This window comes from Mesoplodon mirus (genome assembly GCF_964341445.2).
Source record: "Mesoplodon mirus genome assembly, chromosome: 20".
In the NCBI taxonomy this organism is placed as follows: domain Eukaryota; kingdom Metazoa; phylum Chordata; class Mammalia; order Artiodactyla; family Ziphiidae; genus Mesoplodon; species Mesoplodon mirus.
Genome location: NC_138996.1, coordinates 27,753,917 through 27,774,423, shown reverse-complemented (window position 1 = coordinate 27,774,423; position 20,507 = coordinate 27,753,917). Strand labels below are relative to the sequence as shown.

Genomic DNA, 20,507 nt, shown 5'->3' with positions numbered 1-20,507 from the left:
TCCTCCACTGCCTCGTGCCTGCACCCCTGTTACAGCCCTTCACCCTGCTTGGAGAAACAGCCACGTGTATACTGGCCGCCTCCCCGCAGAGCTAAGGGCCTCTTAAAGTCGGGATCCACGTCACACTCGTTGGCACTAGCCTGGTGCCTGGCATAAATGAGTTTTCAACTGAAATTTGCTGATATGCAGATCAAGAAGTGAGACTAGCTGAAGTACAGAATAAAAGCTTGAATCAGAGCTCTAAAAATAACTAAATTACTTTATATTATACATGTCTTTAAAAAAAACAGTGAATTTAAAATATTTCAAGTTAAAAAGCCTTCCTTTAAAAACTCAAAATGGTTAGAAAGCTCTTTTATCATCTCCAAATTCACTCCTCATTAATACAGTGACAGAAGCTTTTCAGAATTATTTTAGACCCTGAATAAGGCTTTAGGATCAAACTATGCCCTGAGTTTAGATACACTGTGGCCTCTTTGTGAAAATGCATAGGTTTCCGCATGTAGGGAAGTTGAAGGATTGTGTGAGGTCGAACTATAAGTGCATCGTTCGGAATTGACACAGGGAGAAGGAGAACGTACCACCTGCTTCCCGTGACTTTACTGTTCCCCCAGGAGGAGGCAGAGGAGGACAGTGACCTGTCAGATTATGGTGATGACGTGGATGGAAGGAAAGACTCCTTGGCTGAACCGTGTTTCATGCTGATTGGGGAGATTTTTGAACTTCGAGGAAGTAAGCTGCTTTATTACTATTCAGTGGTGTTTGCTGGTTAAGTGGTTACACACACACACACACACACACACACAATATCCCTTTGTTCCTGAATCAGACATGTATTTATATTCATTCAGCAAATACTTTCACAGGCCAACCAGATACCAAGGCAGGATCTGAGGACACAACCTTAGGACAGATATCCCTGTACTCATGGAACTTAGGGTCCTGCTTTACCCTGCACCATGTTCCTCTGTATACAGAAAGCTGGAATGCTTTGAATTTCTTTTTATGTGACTTAGCATAGTCTCATTGCTTCATCACCAGAAGGTAGACAAAAATTAATTTTGCATAGCAGAGGAAGAGCCCTGTTGTTAGAGGTGGGTGTGTGGCCAGGGACACAGGGCTGCCCAAGCCTGCTCTCAGCCTCCCTTCCTCCCTAGAGGACTGGTCATCTGTGGAGGCGTGGGGGAATTTCGTCCCCAGGGGACACTGGCATGTCTGGAAACATTTTTGGTTGTCACAGCTCGTGGGAGGGTGCCACTGGCATCTTGTGGGTGGAGGCCAGGGATGCTGCTAAGCATCCTCCAGTGCACAGGACAGCCCCACAGCAAAGAGTTACCCTGTCCCAAATGACAGCAGTGCCAAGTTGAGAAATCCTACCCCAATAGTTCCTGAGGGAGATGTACTTAGAAGAAACAAGAGCAAAAAGAGGATCAAAATACTCTTTTGTTGAGACCTGCACAAGTGCCTCTCTCCCGAAGCAGTACCGGGGTGAAAGGTCAAACGGTACTTCTTGGCTTTAGTCTTGAGTCCTGAATAGGACTCTCTGCCCACCCTCACCTTCCACAGTCCCCAACCTGTAAATCACGCCGCCAGCACACTCGGTCACACCTGGAGCCTCGAGTCCTAGCTAGAGATGTGCCGGGTGCCTAAAGGCACAGCTGAGCGCCTAGCAGAGCAAGCGCACGAGAGGAGCAGGGTTTCGCGAGGCACAGCAATGCTCCAGCTGGTAGCACGTTGCTCGGAGAACGTCCTGGGCTCTGCCCACTTGGGTGAGCATCTTCTCCCTTGGGGCAAAGAAGGTGGGCTGGGAGTTGGTCCTGTACAGGAAGCCAGCTGTGCATTGCTTCTTATTTATATATCCCTTAACATGTCGCTTAAAGAATTCTTTGCAGATGAAGAAACTTCAAGTGCTGTTATAGGCTTGAGCGTGTCTTTTATGTCTTTTAATCCTCGGAATCTTTACAATGATTGATCCATAGTAGGTGATCAATGAAAATGCTTGGATGGATGGATGGATGGATGGATGGATGGATGGATGGATGGATGAATGAATGAATGAATAGGCAAGAAAATTTTCAGTGCTGGGATTGTTTTGGTCATTGAACTTTTTCTTCCTCTAAGCCAAATCTTAAAATAATCAGCAAATACTTTGGGAGCTTATGTTTCAGATATAGCTCCATAGGGGAAACAAAAATATCTCAGAGGTAGATTCTTCCTTCAGTGAATTTACAACATAATGGTTTCAAAAATGTAATTCACATTAAGCAATAGACACAAATTCTAAACTCCAGGCAGAGATTTTATATATAAGCATGTTCATTTGAGCATAATTACAGTGAGGAAAATTGGAACTAAGCTAAATTCAGAAATGGGTGATAAATTAAGAAATATCCACATGATGGAATATTGTCCAAGTATTAAGGATCCTTTCAGATGAAAAAGCTATAGCTGGTCCGTATTTTCGACACTTTACGATGTGTGCTGACGTTTAACTTGGTTCAGTACAGGCAGGAAAAAGCAGCTCTCCCCCCACCCCGGAGGCTGGCTTCTCCTCAGTGAAGTCTCCCATTAAATCATGACCCCTCCCCGTCTCCCACAGAGTCGATAAGAATGAGGAAGCCCCGTCTTGGCCTTCGGTCAGCGTGTTCTCTGCGACACAAAGAGACCGAGAAGCCTGGTGGACGTGTCAGAGGCAGGCAGGGCAGGAGTAGGGCTCCAAGTTCTCTCTGTGGTGTGCATTTCCTACCTCATGTGCCTGCTCAGAATATTTGGTTTTGCTAGTGACTTTCCAGAGGGGAATAAACAGAACATCACTGACAATGAGATGTGATATATTTGCCATCAGCAAAGTCCTAGGGTTGCTGCAGCTGCCTCCATGGCTTTGAACGAATGAGTCCTTGGAAAGAATAATGGGGCTGTTCTGTGTTGGAGCGGGGACTAGGGAAGGGTAGGAAAATGTCGTAGAGTCAGGGCCATCAGTGATGGGAGAGAATCTGTAGCAGAGCCGTTTTGGGTTCCTGCTCTAGTTCAGTTTATGAAAACGGAGCTACCTGTCTGCTGCCTGAGAAAGGTGGAGCGAAGTTCTCATCCCTGCCAGACACACCCCTCCCAGCCGGAGCGCCAGCCTCAGATGGGCACGCCTGCAGTGCACTCTGAATTCCATCAAACACTTAGGGCACTTTTGAGGCGTGGTCCTGACTCCAGGACTTGACGCTCACTTGAAGGATTACCACCACTGCACCTGGACACTTAGATCCATTTTTAAAGTTAGAAGTGACTTGAGAATGTGTTAAAGTCTAGTACCAAGTCTGTATTAACTGTTGATTTCTGCTTGTGTGCCTTCCCTTGTACAGAGGTGTTTGTGAATTTACTCCTTTTTTTTTTTTTTGGTGCAGGAGCCCTGAATTCTTGGCCCCATCATAGCCAAGTCATGTATCACTAGCTAAACATTGCAGTGGATGGAAGTGAATATATAAACGGAATATTTGGTTTCGATTCCAATTTGCAGACCAAACATATCCTCACAGCATTTCTTTGCCTTCTTTTGGTTTATATTCATATTCTACACTTATAACAATGTGTCTCCTAATCTAATGCCAACAGTAAAAGTTTAGATATGTAGGACCTTCACAAAACTCTTTCACACAAAGTATTGCCATGACTCTCCAGCAAAATGAAAGTACATGCTAACACTGTCCTTTTCCAGATGAGGACACTGAGGCTCAGAGAAGGTGATGGTGGCCGCCTGCTCCGGGCGGTGGCGCAGGAGCAGTGAGTCCATGGCTCACTCGGAATCCTGGGGCTTCCCAGTTGCCCTTTCTTCCCCCACGGGCATAAAATATATAAAAATGCATGATCTACAAACTACTGTTCAAAAGGGAGCAGTTAGACCCATCAATTTGTTAATATTTCAAAATATTTGTGAACATCTGACTACAGATGCTTCTCGTTCAGAGCCGTGTATTAGAACATTGGGTTCAACAAGCCAGGCACAGATCTAAAAGGAATTGCATTGTCTGCTAGTGGAAAACAGACGTCAGTAACCCGGGGACACGTGAAGTGAAGTTTTAGTTCCACTTGGTAGCTCAGCTGTTGTTAGGCATATAAGCTGTTAAGTCTTAAGTCTTCTTACATGAAAAGCTGTAAGAAGTCTTAAGTTTCCTGTCATCAGTTGCTAAGTAGAAAATGAAAGCTTATTCATTAGTGTATACCTGGGCAGGTTTGCTAACCTAGACCCAAATTCTGTGGATATCAAAGCCCCTGACTTAGTGTCCAGACTTGGTTTGAGTGACGTGGTTAAGATTTATGCTTTGTGCTGCTATGAAAATGTCACGATTGTGGTAGCCTGTGGTAATGCTTTTCCTCTGATTTATATTTTAGTGTTTAAATGGGTGAGAAGAACATTAATTGCTCTCGTTCAGGTCACTTTCGGAAGAACCATCAACAAGTGAGTTGCACGAAACTAATGTTTGAATTCATGCCCTAGCCTTTGCCTTAATAGTCCAATTACATCCCCAACTCAAGGTTTTTTCGTTTCTCTTACTTTTTTATTTCTGATATGATTTTAAGATTGGTTAGGGAAGCAGATTTCTACAAGACTCTCTCCCCCAGAATGTGTGGTGCACCAGATAACAGAAGCTTGGGCTGGCTCTGGCAGGCTGGTTGACGAGGGTCAGAAGATTGTTCTGGAAAGTTCTCTGTTGACCATGATGACTGGTTTTAATATCTTGGGCACAGCATTTTTATGTCACATGATGGGGGTCAGTTTAAGGCTTAGACTCTGAGCCAAAATGAAAGTAGGATGAGCATCGCACGGCAGGTATTTATTTGAAGGGAAATGCAAACCATATATTTTTTTAGAGTTGGGGTGATACTAAAATAGTAATTCCTCTTGTTAGTTGATAGCTAAGTATCCATGAGGGGTGTGTGTACCCTATAACACTATTACAAGCCATATGTGTATTCTGAATTGTATCACGTTACCCATATCCCTGAGGGTTATACTCTATGCCCAGCACCCAATGCTTACGAGGCTGTAGCATTATGACTTCCCCACACACAAACTGGGAGTCAACTGGTAGAACTAAGGGGGAAAAATCAGTTACTGTTGTACAGCAAAATATGTTTTACGATGAAACTGTCAGAGTTTTCCAAGTGAAAGATTAATTTAGTTGTCAGATGTATGTATGAAGTTAACATTATAGTTTTATCACATAAATCTTATACATTTTTTGGGGAAGCATAATGAAGATCATATTATATTTTTATTCAGTTGCAAATCGAATATATTTTCCTTGTGGTCATAAACCAAGATTTACTTCTGTTTATTTCTAAGATTTTTTAAAAAAAATGGTGTTAGTGGCTTGTTTAGTTGACTTTTAGTATCGCGGGCTTTGAAGCAGAAAAATGCCCTGTTTAACTTACAGTTTCAGTCTGAGGCAAACCTCTTAACCTTAGTACTGACAGGCCTTGGATAAAGACGTTTTCAAAATGGCCCTATTTTTCTCAGAACTCCAGACTTGCTCATTTATTTTCTTTTTCAGTTTCAGAAAATTATGCATGCATTCCCTGCTCCTATTTATGATATTGGCTCTTAATTTTGCGACGAGCAGCTGTGGTTTGAGAGTGGTGAATACATTAGGCGGTTCTTTACATGGGGCTGGGGGAGGGGCACCCTGTGGGGAAGTTTCAGCCTGTGGGTTTCAGTGGGCTTTTTACCGGGGAGAGAAATTACGGAGCACCTGGCCCTGTGCGGCTTTGCCTCCGGCGGGTGAGGACACATCGTAAGCTGACGTAGCGGTACAATATGTGCCTCTCGCCTTGTACCAACTGTAAGTTCACATCCCAGAATTGCTGCAAAAGCTTCCTCCAGTTTTGGCTAATACAAAGCCAGACCTAAATTGATAGAAAATGCTTAGGTGATGGCCTTTGGTAAGTCGCTCACCTAATTTTAAGTTGCAAACTGAAATTTTCCTTCTTCATTTCTTCACACAGTGCTGGTGAGTAACCCGAAGACTACAGGCAAAACAAGCTGTGTTTTTATGTAGATTTTACTTAGGCAGGCAGGTCAGCAGGTTCTCAAAGCCAAAGTCCCATTGAAATAATAAAATTTTATTTGATCTAGATATGAATTGCACAGTTCTAAGCAGTATTGGGAAGTATCTTAGGAGACATGCAGTTACAAACAGGATTACCATGGTTCTGACTCACAGTGGAATTTAGACTTCATTGGTGACTAGTTACTGTGTGCAAAGTGCTGGGCTTGAAACATCTATTTCAGATACTATTTCTGAAAACCTCACATTGTCCCTTTAAAAATCTGGTTGAGAAGTCAGATTCTTAAAGGGCTTTTTGATTTATTATTCGTGAATTAAGTTTGAAACTTCAGGTCTTTCTTGCACCATTAGTCCAAGGTGATTCTGCTCCCATGTTCTGCAGAGAGACTCCCCCCCAACCTCAGCACTGCTCCTGGCTCTGTGCGCTGTGCTGCTCTCTGCAGCAGTCCTGTGGTTGGCTGGAATTTGATGAAGTAGGGTTCATGGAAGACCTGGGTAACCAGATAAAAGCCACTTATTTATAACCGTGCAGGTCAAGATCTACCCGATTTTCACTCCTGTGGGAAGGTGACGTGGCTGGGTAGCACTGTATCTTTTCAAAGTCCCCCCCTTTGTGGTGAAAGGGGGGTGTCTTTTCCCCCTTTGCCTCGTGAGCATGTGAGACGTTTCCCGGGTCGGACAACTCTGCCCAGCGTCCTCTGCCGTGGCCGCCCCAAGGGACAACTAGTGAAGAAGCTTGGTTCTCCCCAGGACTACCAGAGCTCAGGGAGCTCTTCACAGCCTTTAAAACGGATGGATGCTTTCAGTTTATACCCCTTCATGGAGGAATTAGTATGTTAAGTACCGTGCACAGTTAAGAGTAGTTGCAAGCTTCAAGCAAATCAGTCTCCTCTCAGTTCTTGCTTTTCCAGGTTGAAAGACACCGTGCAGCAAACATTTAAAGAATTCAGTACCGGTGAAAATGTGAGCTCCAGGAATGAATGGCTATCAGTGTTATCAAAATTAAAAAAAACTTTCCGAGTCAGAGTTTAAAAATCCAATTCCTAGTTTATTCATCAAACGCTTATCTTAACCTACCCATTGATAAATGCCTTGTGAGAATAGAGAATAAGATTTTTAAAAACCTCACCCGAGAAATATTTTGCTCTTGAAAGACAACTCCGGGACGCGGTGGACTGGGCTCTCAGCGAGCAGATGGTGGTCTACTACATCGGCGCCCTCCGGGATGCTTTGTGGCCCGGTGGGAATTTGGCGCCTCCGAACACAATCCCAAGTGAAGAACAAAGCCAGGAAACAAAGCGGAGAGCACAGCAGAAGCTGCTTGAAAACATTCCAGGTGAGGCCTGGGCTCTGACCCTGAAAGTCAGATGAAAAGGGAGTGTTGATGGCCCTTCTCCTTTTTCACTTAGGAAACATTATTTACAGTGAAAAAAGTGATCATACTTTTTCCTTTTAAATCTTGTCTTGTCCCTTGCTAAAAAATTCTGCTGAGAATCCCAATAAGAACAGTACTGGTTATAATTTAACTAGAAAAATGTTTTAGAACAGATAATAAAATTTTATGCTTTAAAAACCTTGTTAAAGTACCCTATTTTGAGAGCTCAGTTTTTAATTGGGGATCCACATATTAAAATTAGTTTGTATAAATGCCTTATATTGAAAAATTCTGAATTTTCTCCTTAAACATTGGAAAGAGCTGGTCACTCCTGTTCCTCACGTCTCTGTGCCTTTATGTGCTGTGTGTGCATATGTCGTGGCCCCTCACTGAAGGTCCATGCAGGGTGCACTGTATCAATAGCAGTGTGGAATATAAACTTAATTTTTCAGATATGCTTCAGAGCCTTGTTGGACAGCAAAATGCCCGTCATGGTATAATAAAAATATTCAACGCACTGCAAGAAAAGAGAGCCAATAAGCATCTGTTGTATGTGAGTAACTTAAAGCCTCCCAGAGGATTCAGTTTCTTCAGTTCTACATTTCTGTTCATATACGGGGGTAGATTTTAACTCTTTATATGCTTAATCATTCTTATTGCTTGTAACTCTGAACCCATTCTCTCTGCTTCATTTTTGTTCAATTTGGTTAAAAGAAAATACTCCCCTGTGGGTGCAGCATCCCCCTCCTCGCCTGCTGGTTGTTTCTCTCAACTTGTGCTGTAACATTTCTGCCTGAGTGCTTGGTTATTTCAGCAAAGCAAACTGTTTCCCAGTAGTCTGATAATACTGTTGATGGTTAACGGACCGTGAAATAAGTCAATCTGATGCTAAATGGAGTTTATAGAATACTAATTCCTTTTGAGAGTAACTTGTTCACTGAGCATCATCTCAGACTTAAAGTTAGACTTTTGTCTTAGATGTAGCTAGTTGAGTAAACCCTTAGAGAAAAAGACATCTTTTTCTTTCTTTCTTGGTTCAGGTGCTGATGGAACTGCTGCTAATTGAATTGTGTCCTGAGCTGAGAACTCATTTAGATGAACTTAAAGCTTGTCAGGTTTGAGACTACACAAATAAACCACCAGAGAAATGTCTGTAATAATAGACATGAAACATTTTCCTCTTTTCCACAGAGGGCTTGACTGAGAACCATGCCGATCTTTTAGTTACCTCCCTCTAGTTTTATGCGAATTAAGCAGAATTGGGGGGAAAACTTGATGCTGTATATTAGGCAACGGAAAAAAACACTTGTTAATTATTTTTATTTTAATATAAGTCCTTTAAAGGTCAACATACTACTGACTGAAATATAAGTGTTAATACGTGATAAGAACCTAGGAAATATTTTAAATATTTATGAAGTTTTGTTTTAAATGAAGAATTATGAATGTTGTACAGTTAATTTCCTCACTGAGGATTCTGAACATTCCTATATTCATGTGTATTGAATATTGTTGTGCAATGCTTTGTGTGAAGTTATTGTGAAAATTTTATTGTCTTTATTTTTACCAAAGACTTCCCATAGTTTGAAGCATCTGCAGCAATAAAATATAAAAATGAATCATAGCGCTCTGATGTTTAAGATGCTTACATCTCAAAACAAGTTGGAACACTTAAGGTAGTTCAGATTCTTATCCAGTGCCTTGTCTGTAGAAACCATTGCACGTGTAAGTACTTCCGTAAGGAAGTATCAAGTTTGTTGCCTTTCTCCAGACACAGTGAATGTGAAAAGTATGACTTTTAGCGTGAATCGGTGCTTGAAGTGCTGTATTAGGGAGGCGGGCTGGATGGGCCGGAATGAGATGGGAAAACAGAGGAGGGAAGCTACTTCAGGCTGTTCAGGACTTGATTGTGTCATCAACTCTTGCGGACTAGTAGGGGCATCAGGCGAAATCCAGGGTACAGATGTTGCTTTGTTTTTAGTAGTGGGACCATGGACAAGTCACTTAATTTTCCTGGGTTTTACCATTTATTATGCAACACTTTCCCCTTTCTAACCCCCAGGAATACTGAAAGCAAACCAATTAAGCAGAAATTCAGTTTGAAATCCATGAAGGAAACATACTATGTATATATATATATGTTAAAGTGGTATTAATTATATCATTGTTAGATCATACCTGCTGAGTTCCTAATATGCCAAGTTCTTGATATGACACATAAGTGCTGAAAGACAAATGATTAAAAATTAGTAAAGCAAATTTTATCTTTGATATTCTTTTAGCTACAGCTCTTTGATCCTTATTTCAAACCAAGATATTTGATACTTTCGAAAAAACTCAAAGTTGGCTATTTATATGGATAAGAATTATCCCACATAGGGATGTAGAAAAGACATTCAGGAGAAAAGACATTCAGAGAAGAGAAGCAGTGTGAAGCCACCAAGCCCCAGGAACTCATAGCAGTTACTAAAAGTGACCATCTTCTGCATAATTAAACCATGGCTGTTAGGACTCCTCAATCCTTAAGAAGTCGTCTTACTTTTTCATAAGTTATCAACTATAAGGACTCTTACAGAAGTTTTGATTTTTTTTTTTGAAAAAAATTAATGACCTTGAAGCTTCACCTCACTTAAAGGGTGACTCCAATCACAGGTCAAGGTGTGCACCATGGTTGGGAGTAGTGGTAGTTTGCAGGGGCTCACCTGTGCCAGGTATGCCAGCTTTATGGTAACTAGAGTAAACTGAAATTTTAAATTCTGTGTTGGGTTCACTTAGGACATTTAAGCACAGCATATTACCAAATATGACATGTCAAATTCCTACCTTTAGGATTTCTCAAACCGTGTTTTAATGGCAGTTAAAGTGGCCTTCACTTTGGGGATGTAGAGCGAGCTATGCAAAGTGCCATTACAGTCCCCATACACTGCCTTATTACATTTCTATTTTAAGATTCTTAAAGGCTTAAGGAACTGGATTGAGTGTGGAGAAGAGAATACCGTTGGGAATTTGGATCTTCAAACCACTGAAGGAATGTTCTGTGGATGGTATTAACAAGAGCAAAAGCAAGTGGGCTTGTATTGTAGAACGATTTATGTTAGGGCTAGAGACATGGAAATGTTACTGGGGAAGAAGAGTCTTCAGCAGAGATTTTAAAAGCAAAGGACTGGGTTTCAGGGATGATTTAAGTTTCTACTCTAAGATTTAAAGGAGAAGTATATGGCCTATGTTTGTCTTTAGATACAGGGAAGAAATTTCAACAAAGTGAAGTTCAAATAATATATAGACAAACCAGAACATAAAACAAGAGCAAGTAGTTTTGTGCCATATAATACTTCTTTAATGACAGGCACCTATATATTAATTGCATTTTCCCAGTGCTAAGACTAGATCTTGTAAATCACTTTGGAAAGGATGGTTGTGATTTTTAAAATAAAGCCATAACATTTACAAAGAAGGTATTGTTCAGGTATCTTAAACATTATTTTTAATATCTGTTTTCACAGATGTATATTTCTTTAGAATCTTTTGCATATGGATTCTATTTTTACTGTCAGATTTTGCCTCTGTAGATGTAATTGATAAGGAAAGCCTCTTGCTAATTTAACAGTTTAGTTATAGTTATATTGGTAGATGATTTGAAATTTTATCTTGTTTTGAAATACATTGAGGGTTTTTAAAACGTAGAAAAAGACCTGAAGCACAGGGAAACATCTTGTTTCAATTGATTACCAGGAACATAGCAGTTTTACTCATTAACATGTTTAGGGGAAGATATGGAAAGGCAAGATTGTAAGCAATTTCTTAAACCCACTATTTTGAAATTTAGATTTTTAATTTTCAATGTGGAATTTTCTATTTTAGAAGTCTTCGATGACTGAAATAAAATGAAAAGTTATTCAAAATTCACAACACTAAGGATTAAAGAAATTTAAAGAATTAAACTTCAGATTTTTAAAAAATAAGTTTGTAGCATTTATACTTCTGAAGTTATTAAAGCTAAGATTACACTAAGTCTTTCAGGACACTATTTAAGAAAGGAAAAAAATACTGGCTTTATGGAATGGTTTTCAATATTTGACATGGTCTTGGTCAGTTTCTAGCCTAAGAGCTGGATCTTTGAAGACTCTTCCTGCAGTTCAATCCTGTAGCTACGTTTCAAGTTGCAACATTTTACAAATTCAAGAGGGGTGGGATGGGGAGGGTGGGAGGGAGACACAAGAGGGAGGAGATATGGGGATATATGTATACGTATAGCTGATTGACTTTGTTATACAGCAGAAACTAACACACCACTGTAAAGCAATTATATTCCAATAAAGATATTAAAAAAAAAAGAATGAAGGTAACCTGTCATCAGTAAAATACCCAGGATAATGTAATGTGGGAGAGAGAAAACAAACATAGCTATTATAAAAATTATAAAAATACATACATTCTAAGTTGTTAGAATCGATGATCTTTCTTGAAATACATTGTAGTCTAAATTCTTTGACGAATAAGTAAAGTGTGAAGTTCATCTGCCAATGAAGGATTCAGACGACAAGCCTTAAAAATCAAAGAAAAAGTTATTTAGACATATTTTGAATTGTTGGATCTTTTGTTTTTAAGAAATAGAGTGGGGCTTCCCTGGTGGCGCAGTGGTTGAGAGTCCGCCTGCCGATGCAGGGGATGCGGGTTCGTGCCCCGGTCTGGGAAGATCCCACATGCCGCGGAGCGGCTGGGCCCGTGAGCCATGGCCGCTGGGCCTGCGCATCCGGAGCCTGTGCTCCGCAACGGGAGAGGCCACAACAGTGAGAGGCCCACATTCTGCAAAAAAAACAAATAAATAAAAAATAAATAAATAAATAGAGTGCAATGATTTAAGGGAATTTCGTAGTTAGTGATACATTTCTATTATGATTTCTTAATTAGGGAGATTCAAGTTAACCTATGCAAAGTATTAATAGATCATAACTAAAAATAACCATGCTATTATCCTTTGGGAGAGAAAATTCTCAGTGCCAAAAATAATGGATTTACACATTGATAGTATTCTAAGTTATGAATTATCAAAATAAGTAAAATAGAAAGCATTAACATTTGGCCTCAAACCTGTTATGTGAGTAGCAGCATGTATAATTTTTTAAACATATGATTTTGTTATGCCTAAATTAGCAATAAGGTACATAATTTCATAGTATGTCAGGAATTTGAAAGACAGAAGTTACCTCTTCCAGACCTTACTCCATGCAGAAATTGTCCCTTTTAGTACCCATGACAGTTGGTTACCAGATATTTGCTTGGTTGCTTCTAGTGGCAAGAAGTCAGCACCTTGGCTTCTGCACACAGCCCCCCAAGCTGAGGTGTTGGCACAGCCATTTCACACTAGGTTCAAGGCCTCTACATGTGGCACCCTATGAGCTAGTCAAACTAGACTAAGCACAAAAGGAAAAAGAATGGGACTTACACCATTGGTTCTCCTGGTTCACAGGCCTTCAGACTCAGACTGGAACTAAACCACCAGCTTTTCTGAGTCTCCCGGCTTGCAGATGACAGACGGTCTTAGCAGTCTCCATAATCATGTACAAATTAGTATATATAGGGGATAAGGATAAGATGGCAGACTAGAAGGACCTGAGCTCACCTCCTCTCACAAAAACACCAAACTCACAATTAACTGCTGAACAAGCATTGACAAAAGACTAGAAGCCACCAAAAAAGATACTCTTCTTCGAAAAACAAGCCACAACAAGATGGTAGGAGGGTTGCATTCATGATACAATCAAATCCCATATCCACTGGGTAGGTGACCCACAAACTGGAAAATAATTATATTGTGGGGTTCTCCCTTAGGAGTGAGAGTTCTGAGCCCCCATGTCAGGCTCCAGTGGTCTGGCATTGGGAGGAGGAACCACCAGAGCATTTGGCTTTGAAGGCCAGCGGGACTTGATTGCAGGAGCTCCAGAGGACTGGTGGAAACAGACACCACTGTTGGAGGGTGCACACAAGGTCTCATGTGCACCAGGACCCAGGGGAAAAAGGAGTGACTTAATAGAAGCCTAGGCCAGACTTACCTGCTTGTCTTGGAGGGTCTCCTGGGGGAGGTGGAGGGCAGCTGTGGCTCACTGTGGGGACAAGGACACTGGTGGCAGAGGTACTGGGGAGTACTCATCAGCGTGAGGTGTCCTGGAGGCTGCCATTGCAATGCCAAGACCTGGCCCCACCCAACAGCCCAAGGCTCCAGTGCTGGGAAGCCTCAGGCCAAACTACCAACAGGGCAGGAGCACAGCCCCACCCATCAGCAGACAAGTTGCTTAAAGTCTTCCTGAGCCCACAGCTGCCTCAATACACCCCTGCCCATCAAAGGAACAAGACCCAGCTCCACCCACCACTGAGGAGGCATCAGTCCCTCCCACCAGGAAGCCTGCACAAGCCTGTTAGATCAGCGTCACTCACCAGGGGGGCAGACACTACAAGCATGAGGAGCTACAATCCTGTAGCCTGCGGGACGGCAAACACAGAAAGTTAGATAAAATGAGACAGCACAGGAATATGTTCCAGAGGAAGGAACAAGATAAAACCCCAGAAGAACTAAGTAAAGTGGAGATAGGCAATCTACCTGAAAAAGAATTCAGAGTAATGAAGTAAAGATGATCCAAGGTCTCAGAAAAAGAATGGAGGCACAGACCAAGTAGCTAAAAGAAATGTTTAACAAAGAGCTAGAAGATTTAAAGAACAAACAGTTGGACAATACAATAACTGAAATGAAAAATACACTAGAAGGAATAGCAGAATAACTGAGGCAGAAGAACAGGTAAGTGAGCTGGAAGACAGAGTGGTGGAAATCACTGCCCCAGAACAGAATGAAGAAAAAAGAATGAAAAGAAAGCAGGACAGTCTAAGAGACCTCTGGGACAACATTAAGCACACCAACATTTGCATTATAGGGGCCGCAGAAAGATAAGAGAGAGAGAAAGGGCCTGGGAAAATATTTGAAGAGATAATAGCTGAAAACTTCCCTAACATGGGAAAGGAAACAGTCACCCAAGTCCAGGAAGTGCAGAGAGTCCCATACAAGATAAACCCAAGGAGGAAAATGCTGAGACACATTAATCAAATTGACAAAAGGTAAAGACAAAATATTAAAAGCAACAAGGGAAAAGCAACAAATAACATACAAGGGAATCCCTATACAGTTATCAGCTGATTTTTTAGCAGAAACTGCAGGCCAGAAGGGAGTGGCACAATATATTTAAAGCGATGAAAGGGAAAAACCTACAACCAAGAATACCCAGCAATGCTCTTGTTCAGATTTGGAGAAATCAAAAGCTTTACAGACAAGCAAAAGCTAAGAGAATTTAGCACCGCCAAACCAGCTTTACAGCAAATGCTCCAGGAACTTCTCGAGGTGGAAAAGAAAAGCCCACGACTAGAAGCAAGAAAATTACAAATGGGAAAGCTCACCAGTTAAGGCAAACATACAGTAAACATAGGAAATCATCCACACACAAATATATCGAAACCAGCAATCATGAGGAGAGTACAAATGCAGGATATTGGAAATGCATTTGAAATTAAGAGACCAGCAACTTAAAACAATCTTGTATATATATAGCCTGCTATATCAAAACCTCATGGTAACTGCAAACCAAAAATGTACAATAGATAAACATGCAAAAAAGAAAAAAATCCAAACACAACACTAAAGTAGTCATCAAATCACAAGAGAAGGGAACAAAAGAGGAAGGGAAGAAAAAAGACCTACAGAAACAAATCCAAAACAATTAACAAAATGGCAATAAGAACATACATATCGGTCATTACCTTAAATGTAAATGGATTAAATGCTCCAACCAAAAGACACAGACTGGCTGAATGGATACAAAAACAAGACCCATATATATGCTCTCTACAAGAGACCCACTTCAGACCTAGGGACACATACAGACTGAAAGTGAGGGGATGGAAAAAGATATTCCATGCAAATGGAAAGCAAAAGAAAGCTGGAGTAGCAATTCTCATCTCAGACAAAATCGATTTTAAATAAAGACTGTTACAAGAGACAAAGAAGGACACTACATAATGATCAAGGGATCAATCCAAGAAGACATAAAAATTATATATGCACCCAACATAGGAGCACTTCAATATGTAAGGCAACTGCTAACAGCCATAAAAGGAGAAATTGACAGTAACAGTAATACTGGGAGACTTTAACATGCCACTTACCTCAATGGGCAGATCATCCAGACAGAAAATCAGTAAGGAAACACAGGCTTTAAATGATGCATTAGACCAGATGAACTTAGTTGACATTTACAGAACAATCCATCTGAAAGCAGCAGAAGCCACGTTCTTTTCAAGTGCACATGGAAAATTATCCAGGATAGATCACATGCTGAGCCATAAAGCGAGCCTCAGTAAATTTAAGAAAATTGAAATCATATCAAGCATCTTTTCTGACCACAATGCTATGAGATTAGAAATCAACTACAAGAATTAAACTGTAAAAAGCACAAACACGTGGAGGCTAAACAATATGCTACTAAACAACCAATGAATCACTGAAGAAATCAAAAAGGAAATCAAAAAATACCTAGAGACAAAAGAAAATGAAAACAATGATTCAACCCTATGGGACTCAGCAATAGCAGGTCTAAGAGGGAAGTTTATAGCAATACAGTCTTAACTCAGGAAACAAGAAAAATCCCCAATAAACAACCTAACCTTACACCTAAAGCAACCAGAGAAAAAGAACAAACAAAACCCAAAGTTAGCAGAAGGAAAGAAATCATAAAAGATCAGATCAAAACTAAATGAAGTAGAAATGAACAAGAGAAAAGATCAATGAAACTGAAAGCTGGTTCTTTGAACAGATAAACAACACTGATAAGCCTTTAGCCAGACTCATCAAGAAAAAAAGGGAAAGGGCTCAAATTAAAAAGGAGAAGTTACAACTGGCACCACAGAAATACACAGGATCATAAGAAACTACTTACTACAAGCAACTTTATGCCAATAAAATGGCAACCTAGAAGAAATGAACAAATTCTTAGGAAGATACAATCTCTCAAAACTAAACCAGGAAGAAATATAAAATACGAACAGACCAATTACAAGTACTAAAATTGAAACTGATTAAAAAACTCCCAGCAAACAAAAATCCAGGACCAGATGTTTTCACAGGCAAATTCTATCAAACATTTAGAGAGGAGTTAATACCTATCCTTCTGAAACTATTTCAAAAATTTTCAGAGGAAGGAATACTCCCAAACTCATTCTATGAGGCCACCATGACCCTGATAACCAAAACCAGACAAAGATACCACAAGAAAAGAAAATTACAGGCCAATATCACCAATGAACATAGATGCAAAAATCCTCAACAAAATACTAGCAAAGCAAATCCAGCAATACATTAAAAGGATCATACATCATCATCAAGTGGGATTTATCCCATGGATGCAAGGATTTTTCAATATCCGCAAATCAGTGTGATACACCATGTTAATAAATTGAATAAAAACCATATGATCATTTTAATAGATGCAGGAAAAAGCTTTTGACAAAATTCAACACCCATTTATGATAAAATCTGTTCAGAAAGTGGGCATAGAGGGAACCTACCTCAACATAATGAAGGCCATATATGACAAACCCACAGCTAACATCTTAGTAGTGAAAAGCTGAAAGCATTCCCTCTAAGATCAAGAACAAGACAAGGATGTCCACTCTTGCCACTTTTATTCAACATAGTTTTGGAAGTCCTAGCCACAGCAATCAGAGAAGAAAAAGTAATAAAAGGAATCCAAATTGGAAAAGAAGTAAAACTGTCACTGTTTGCAGATGACATGATACTATACGTAGAAAATCCTAAAGATGCTACCAGAAAACTACTAGAGCTCATCAATGAATTTGGTAAAGTTGAAGGATACAAAATTAATAGAGAAATCTCTTGCATTCCTACACACTAACAATGAAAGATCAGAAAGAGAAATTAAGGAAACACTCCCATTTACCATTGCATCAAAAAGAATAAAATACCCAGAAATAACCTAGCTAAGGAGGCAAAAGACCTATACTCCGAAAACTGTAAGACACTGAAGAAAGAAATCGGATGACACAAACAGATGGAAAGATATACCATGTTTTTGGATTGAAAGAATCAATATTGTCAAAATGATTATACTGCCCAAGCCAATCTACAGATTCAATGCAATCCCTATCAAATTACCAATGGCATTTTTCACAGAACTAGAACAAAAAAATTTTAAATTTGTATGGAAACCCAAAAGACTCCAAAAAGCCAAAGCAATCTTGAGAAAGAAAAACGGAGCTGGAGGAATCAAGCTCCCTGACTTCAGACTATAGTATAAGGCTGCAGTATGGTGCTGGCACAAAGACAGACTTGCAGATCAGTGGAACAGGATAGAAAGCCCAGAAGTAAACCCACGCACCTATGGTCAATTAATTTACAACAAAGAAGGTAAGAATATACAATAGAGAAAAGACAGTCTCTTCAATAAGTGGTGCTGGGGAAACTGGACAGCTACGTGTAAAAGAATGAAATTAGAACATTCTCTAACATCATACACAAAAATAAACTCAAAATGGATTAAAGACCTAAATGTAAGACTAGATACTATAAAAGTCATAGAGGAAAATATAGGCAGAACACTCTTTGACATAAATCACAATATCTTTTTGGTTCCACCTCCTAGAGTAATGAAAATACAAACAAAAATAAACAAATGGAACCCTAATTAAACTTAAAAGCTTTCGCACAGCAAAGGAAACCATAAACAAAATGAAAAGACAACCCACAGAAATAATATTTAATCCCTTGTTGGTTGCATCATTTGTAACCTCCAAAATATATTGGGTTAGCCAAAAAGTTCATTTTGGTTTTTCCATAAGATGTTATGGGAAAACCCAAATGAACTTTTTGTCCAACCCAGTACAAAATAATTGCCTCATGCAGCTCAATATGTTAAAAAAAAAAAACAATCAAAAAATGGGCAGATCTAAGACAGACAGATGGCCAAAAAGCACATGAAAAGATGCTCAATGTCGCTGATTAGAGAAATGCAAGTCAAAATTACAGTGAGGTATCACCTAACATCTGTTAGAACAGCCATCATTAAAAAGTCTACAAAAAAAAAAAAAAGTCTACAAAAGGAGGTTGGGGGAAGATGGCAGAAGAGTAAGATGCGGAGATCACCTTCCTCCCCACAAATACATCAGAAATACATCTGCACGTGTAACAGCTCCTACAAAACACCTACTGAATGCTGGCAGAAGACCTCAGACCTCCCAAAAGTCAAGAAGCTCCCCATGTACCTGGGTAGGGCAAAAGAAAAAAGAATAAACAGAGACAGAAGAATAGGGACGGTACCTGCACCAGTGGGAGGGAGCCGTGAAGGAGGAAAGGTTTCCACACACGAGGAAGCCCTTTCATGGGCAGAGACGGCGGAGGGGGGAGCTTCGGAGCCGTGGAGGAGAGCACAGCAACGGGGGTGCAGAGGGCAAAGCGGAGAGATTCCCACATGGAGGATCGGTGCCGACCGGCACTCACCAGCCTGAGAGGCTTGTCTGCTCACCCGCCGGGGCAGGCGGGGCTGGGAGCTGAGGCTCGGGCTTTGGTCGGAGCGCAGGGAGAGGACTGGCAGCGTGAACACAGCCTGAAGAGGTTAGTGCACCAAGGCTAGCCGGGAGGGAGTCCGGGAAAAAGTCTGGACCTGCCAAAGAGGCAGGAGACTTTCTTCCCTCTTTGTTTCCTGGTGCGTGAGGAGAGGGGATTAAGAGTGCTACTTAAAGGAGCTCCAGAGACGGGCACGAGCTGCAGCTCTCAGCGTGGACCCCAAAGATGGGCATGGGACGCTAAGCCTGCTGCTGCCGCCACCAAGAAGCCTGTGTGCGAGCACAGGTCACTGTCCACACCTCCCCTCCTGGGAGCCTGTGCAGCCCGCCACTGCCAGGGTCCCGGGATCCAGGGACAACTTCCCTGGGAGAACGCACGGTGTGCCTCAGGCTGGTGCAACATTACGCCGGCCTCTGCCGCTGCAGGCTTGCCCCGCATCCATACCCCTCCCTCCCCCCGGCCTGAGTCAGCCAGAGCCCCCGAATCAGCTGCTCCTTTAACCCCGTCCTGTCTGAGCGAAGAACAGACACCCTCAGGCGACCTACAAGCAGAGACGGGGCCAAATCCAAAGCTGAACCCCGGGAGCTGTGCAAACAAAGAAGAGAAAGGGAAATTTCTCTCAGCAGCCTCAGGAGCAGCGGATTGAATCTCCACAATCAACTTGATGTACCCTGCATCTGTGGAATACCTGAATAGACAACGAATCATCCCAAATTGAGGAGGTGGACTTTGAGAGCAAGACATTATTTTTTCCCCTTTTCCCCTTTTTGTGAGTGTGTTTGCGTATGCTTCTGTGTGAGATTCTGTCTGTATAGCTTTGCTTTCACCATTTGTCCTAGGGTTCTGTCCGTCCGTTTTTTTTTTTCTACTTAAAAAATTTTTTTTCTTAATAACTACATTTTGTCTTTTATTTTAATAACTTTATTTTATCTTACTTTATTTTATTTTATCCTCTTTCTTTCTTTCTTTCTACTTTTTCTCCCTTTTATTCTGAGCCGTGTGGATGAAAGGCTCTTGGTGCTGCAGCCAGGAGTCACTGCTGTCCCTCTGAGGTGAGAGAGCCAACTTCAGAACACTGGTCCACGAGAGACCTCTCAGCTCAACGTAATATCAAATGGCGAGAATCTCCCAGAGATCTCCATCTCAACACCAAGACCCAGCTTCACTCAACGACCAGCAAGTTACAGTGCTGGACACCCTATGACAAACAACTAGCAAGACAGGAACACAGCCCCATCCATTAGCAGAGAGGCTGACTAAAATCATAATAAGGCCACAGACACACCAAAACACACCACCAGACGTGGACCTGTCCACCAGAAAGACAAGATCCAGCCTCATCCACCAGAACACAGGCACTAGTCCCCTCCACCAGGAAGCCTACACAACCCACTGAACCAACTTTAACCACTGGGGACAGACACCAAAAACAACAGGAACTACAAACCTGCAGCCT

The 20,507-nt window shown here is 41.2% G+C and overlaps 2 protein-coding genes across 6 annotated transcripts in view; one reads left to right on the top strand and one right to left on the bottom strand.

Annotated features, from left to right (window-relative positions):
* SNX25 (sorting nexin 25) overlaps positions 1-9,825 on the top strand; it is a 115,299-nt gene extending 105,474 nt beyond the window's left edge. For 2 of the 5 annotated variants that reach the window (XM_082608470.1, XM_082608469.1), the window contains exons 15-19: positions 615-732; positions 4,381-4,447; positions 7,211-7,392; positions 7,884-7,984; positions 8,472-9,227. In XM_082608470.1, coding sequence (XP_082464596.1) covers positions 615-732; positions 4,381-4,447; positions 7,211-7,392; positions 7,884-7,984; positions 8,472-8,552 — 549 coding nt within the window. In that variant the 3' untranslated portion in view covers positions 8,553-9,227. Of the gene's footprint in view, positions 1-614; positions 733-4,380; positions 4,448-7,210; positions 7,393-7,883; positions 7,985-8,471 lie in introns of all 5 variants that reach the window. The other 3 variants (XM_082608472.1, XM_082608471.1, XM_082608473.1) reach the window with 3 other exon arrangements.
* Positions 7,283-20,507, bottom strand: part of LRP2BP (LRP2 binding protein) — a 42,521-nt gene continuing 29,296 nt past the window's right edge. The window contains exons 10-12 of the mRNA XM_082608797.1: positions 11,864-11,976; positions 9,610-9,655; positions 7,283-7,412 (exon numbers count right to left, since the gene is read on the bottom strand). Coding sequence (XP_082464923.1) covers positions 11,911-11,976 — 66 coding nt within the window. The 3' untranslated portion in view covers positions 7,283-7,412; positions 9,610-9,655; positions 11,864-11,910. The remainder of the gene's footprint in view (positions 7,413-9,609; positions 9,656-11,863; positions 11,977-20,507) is intronic.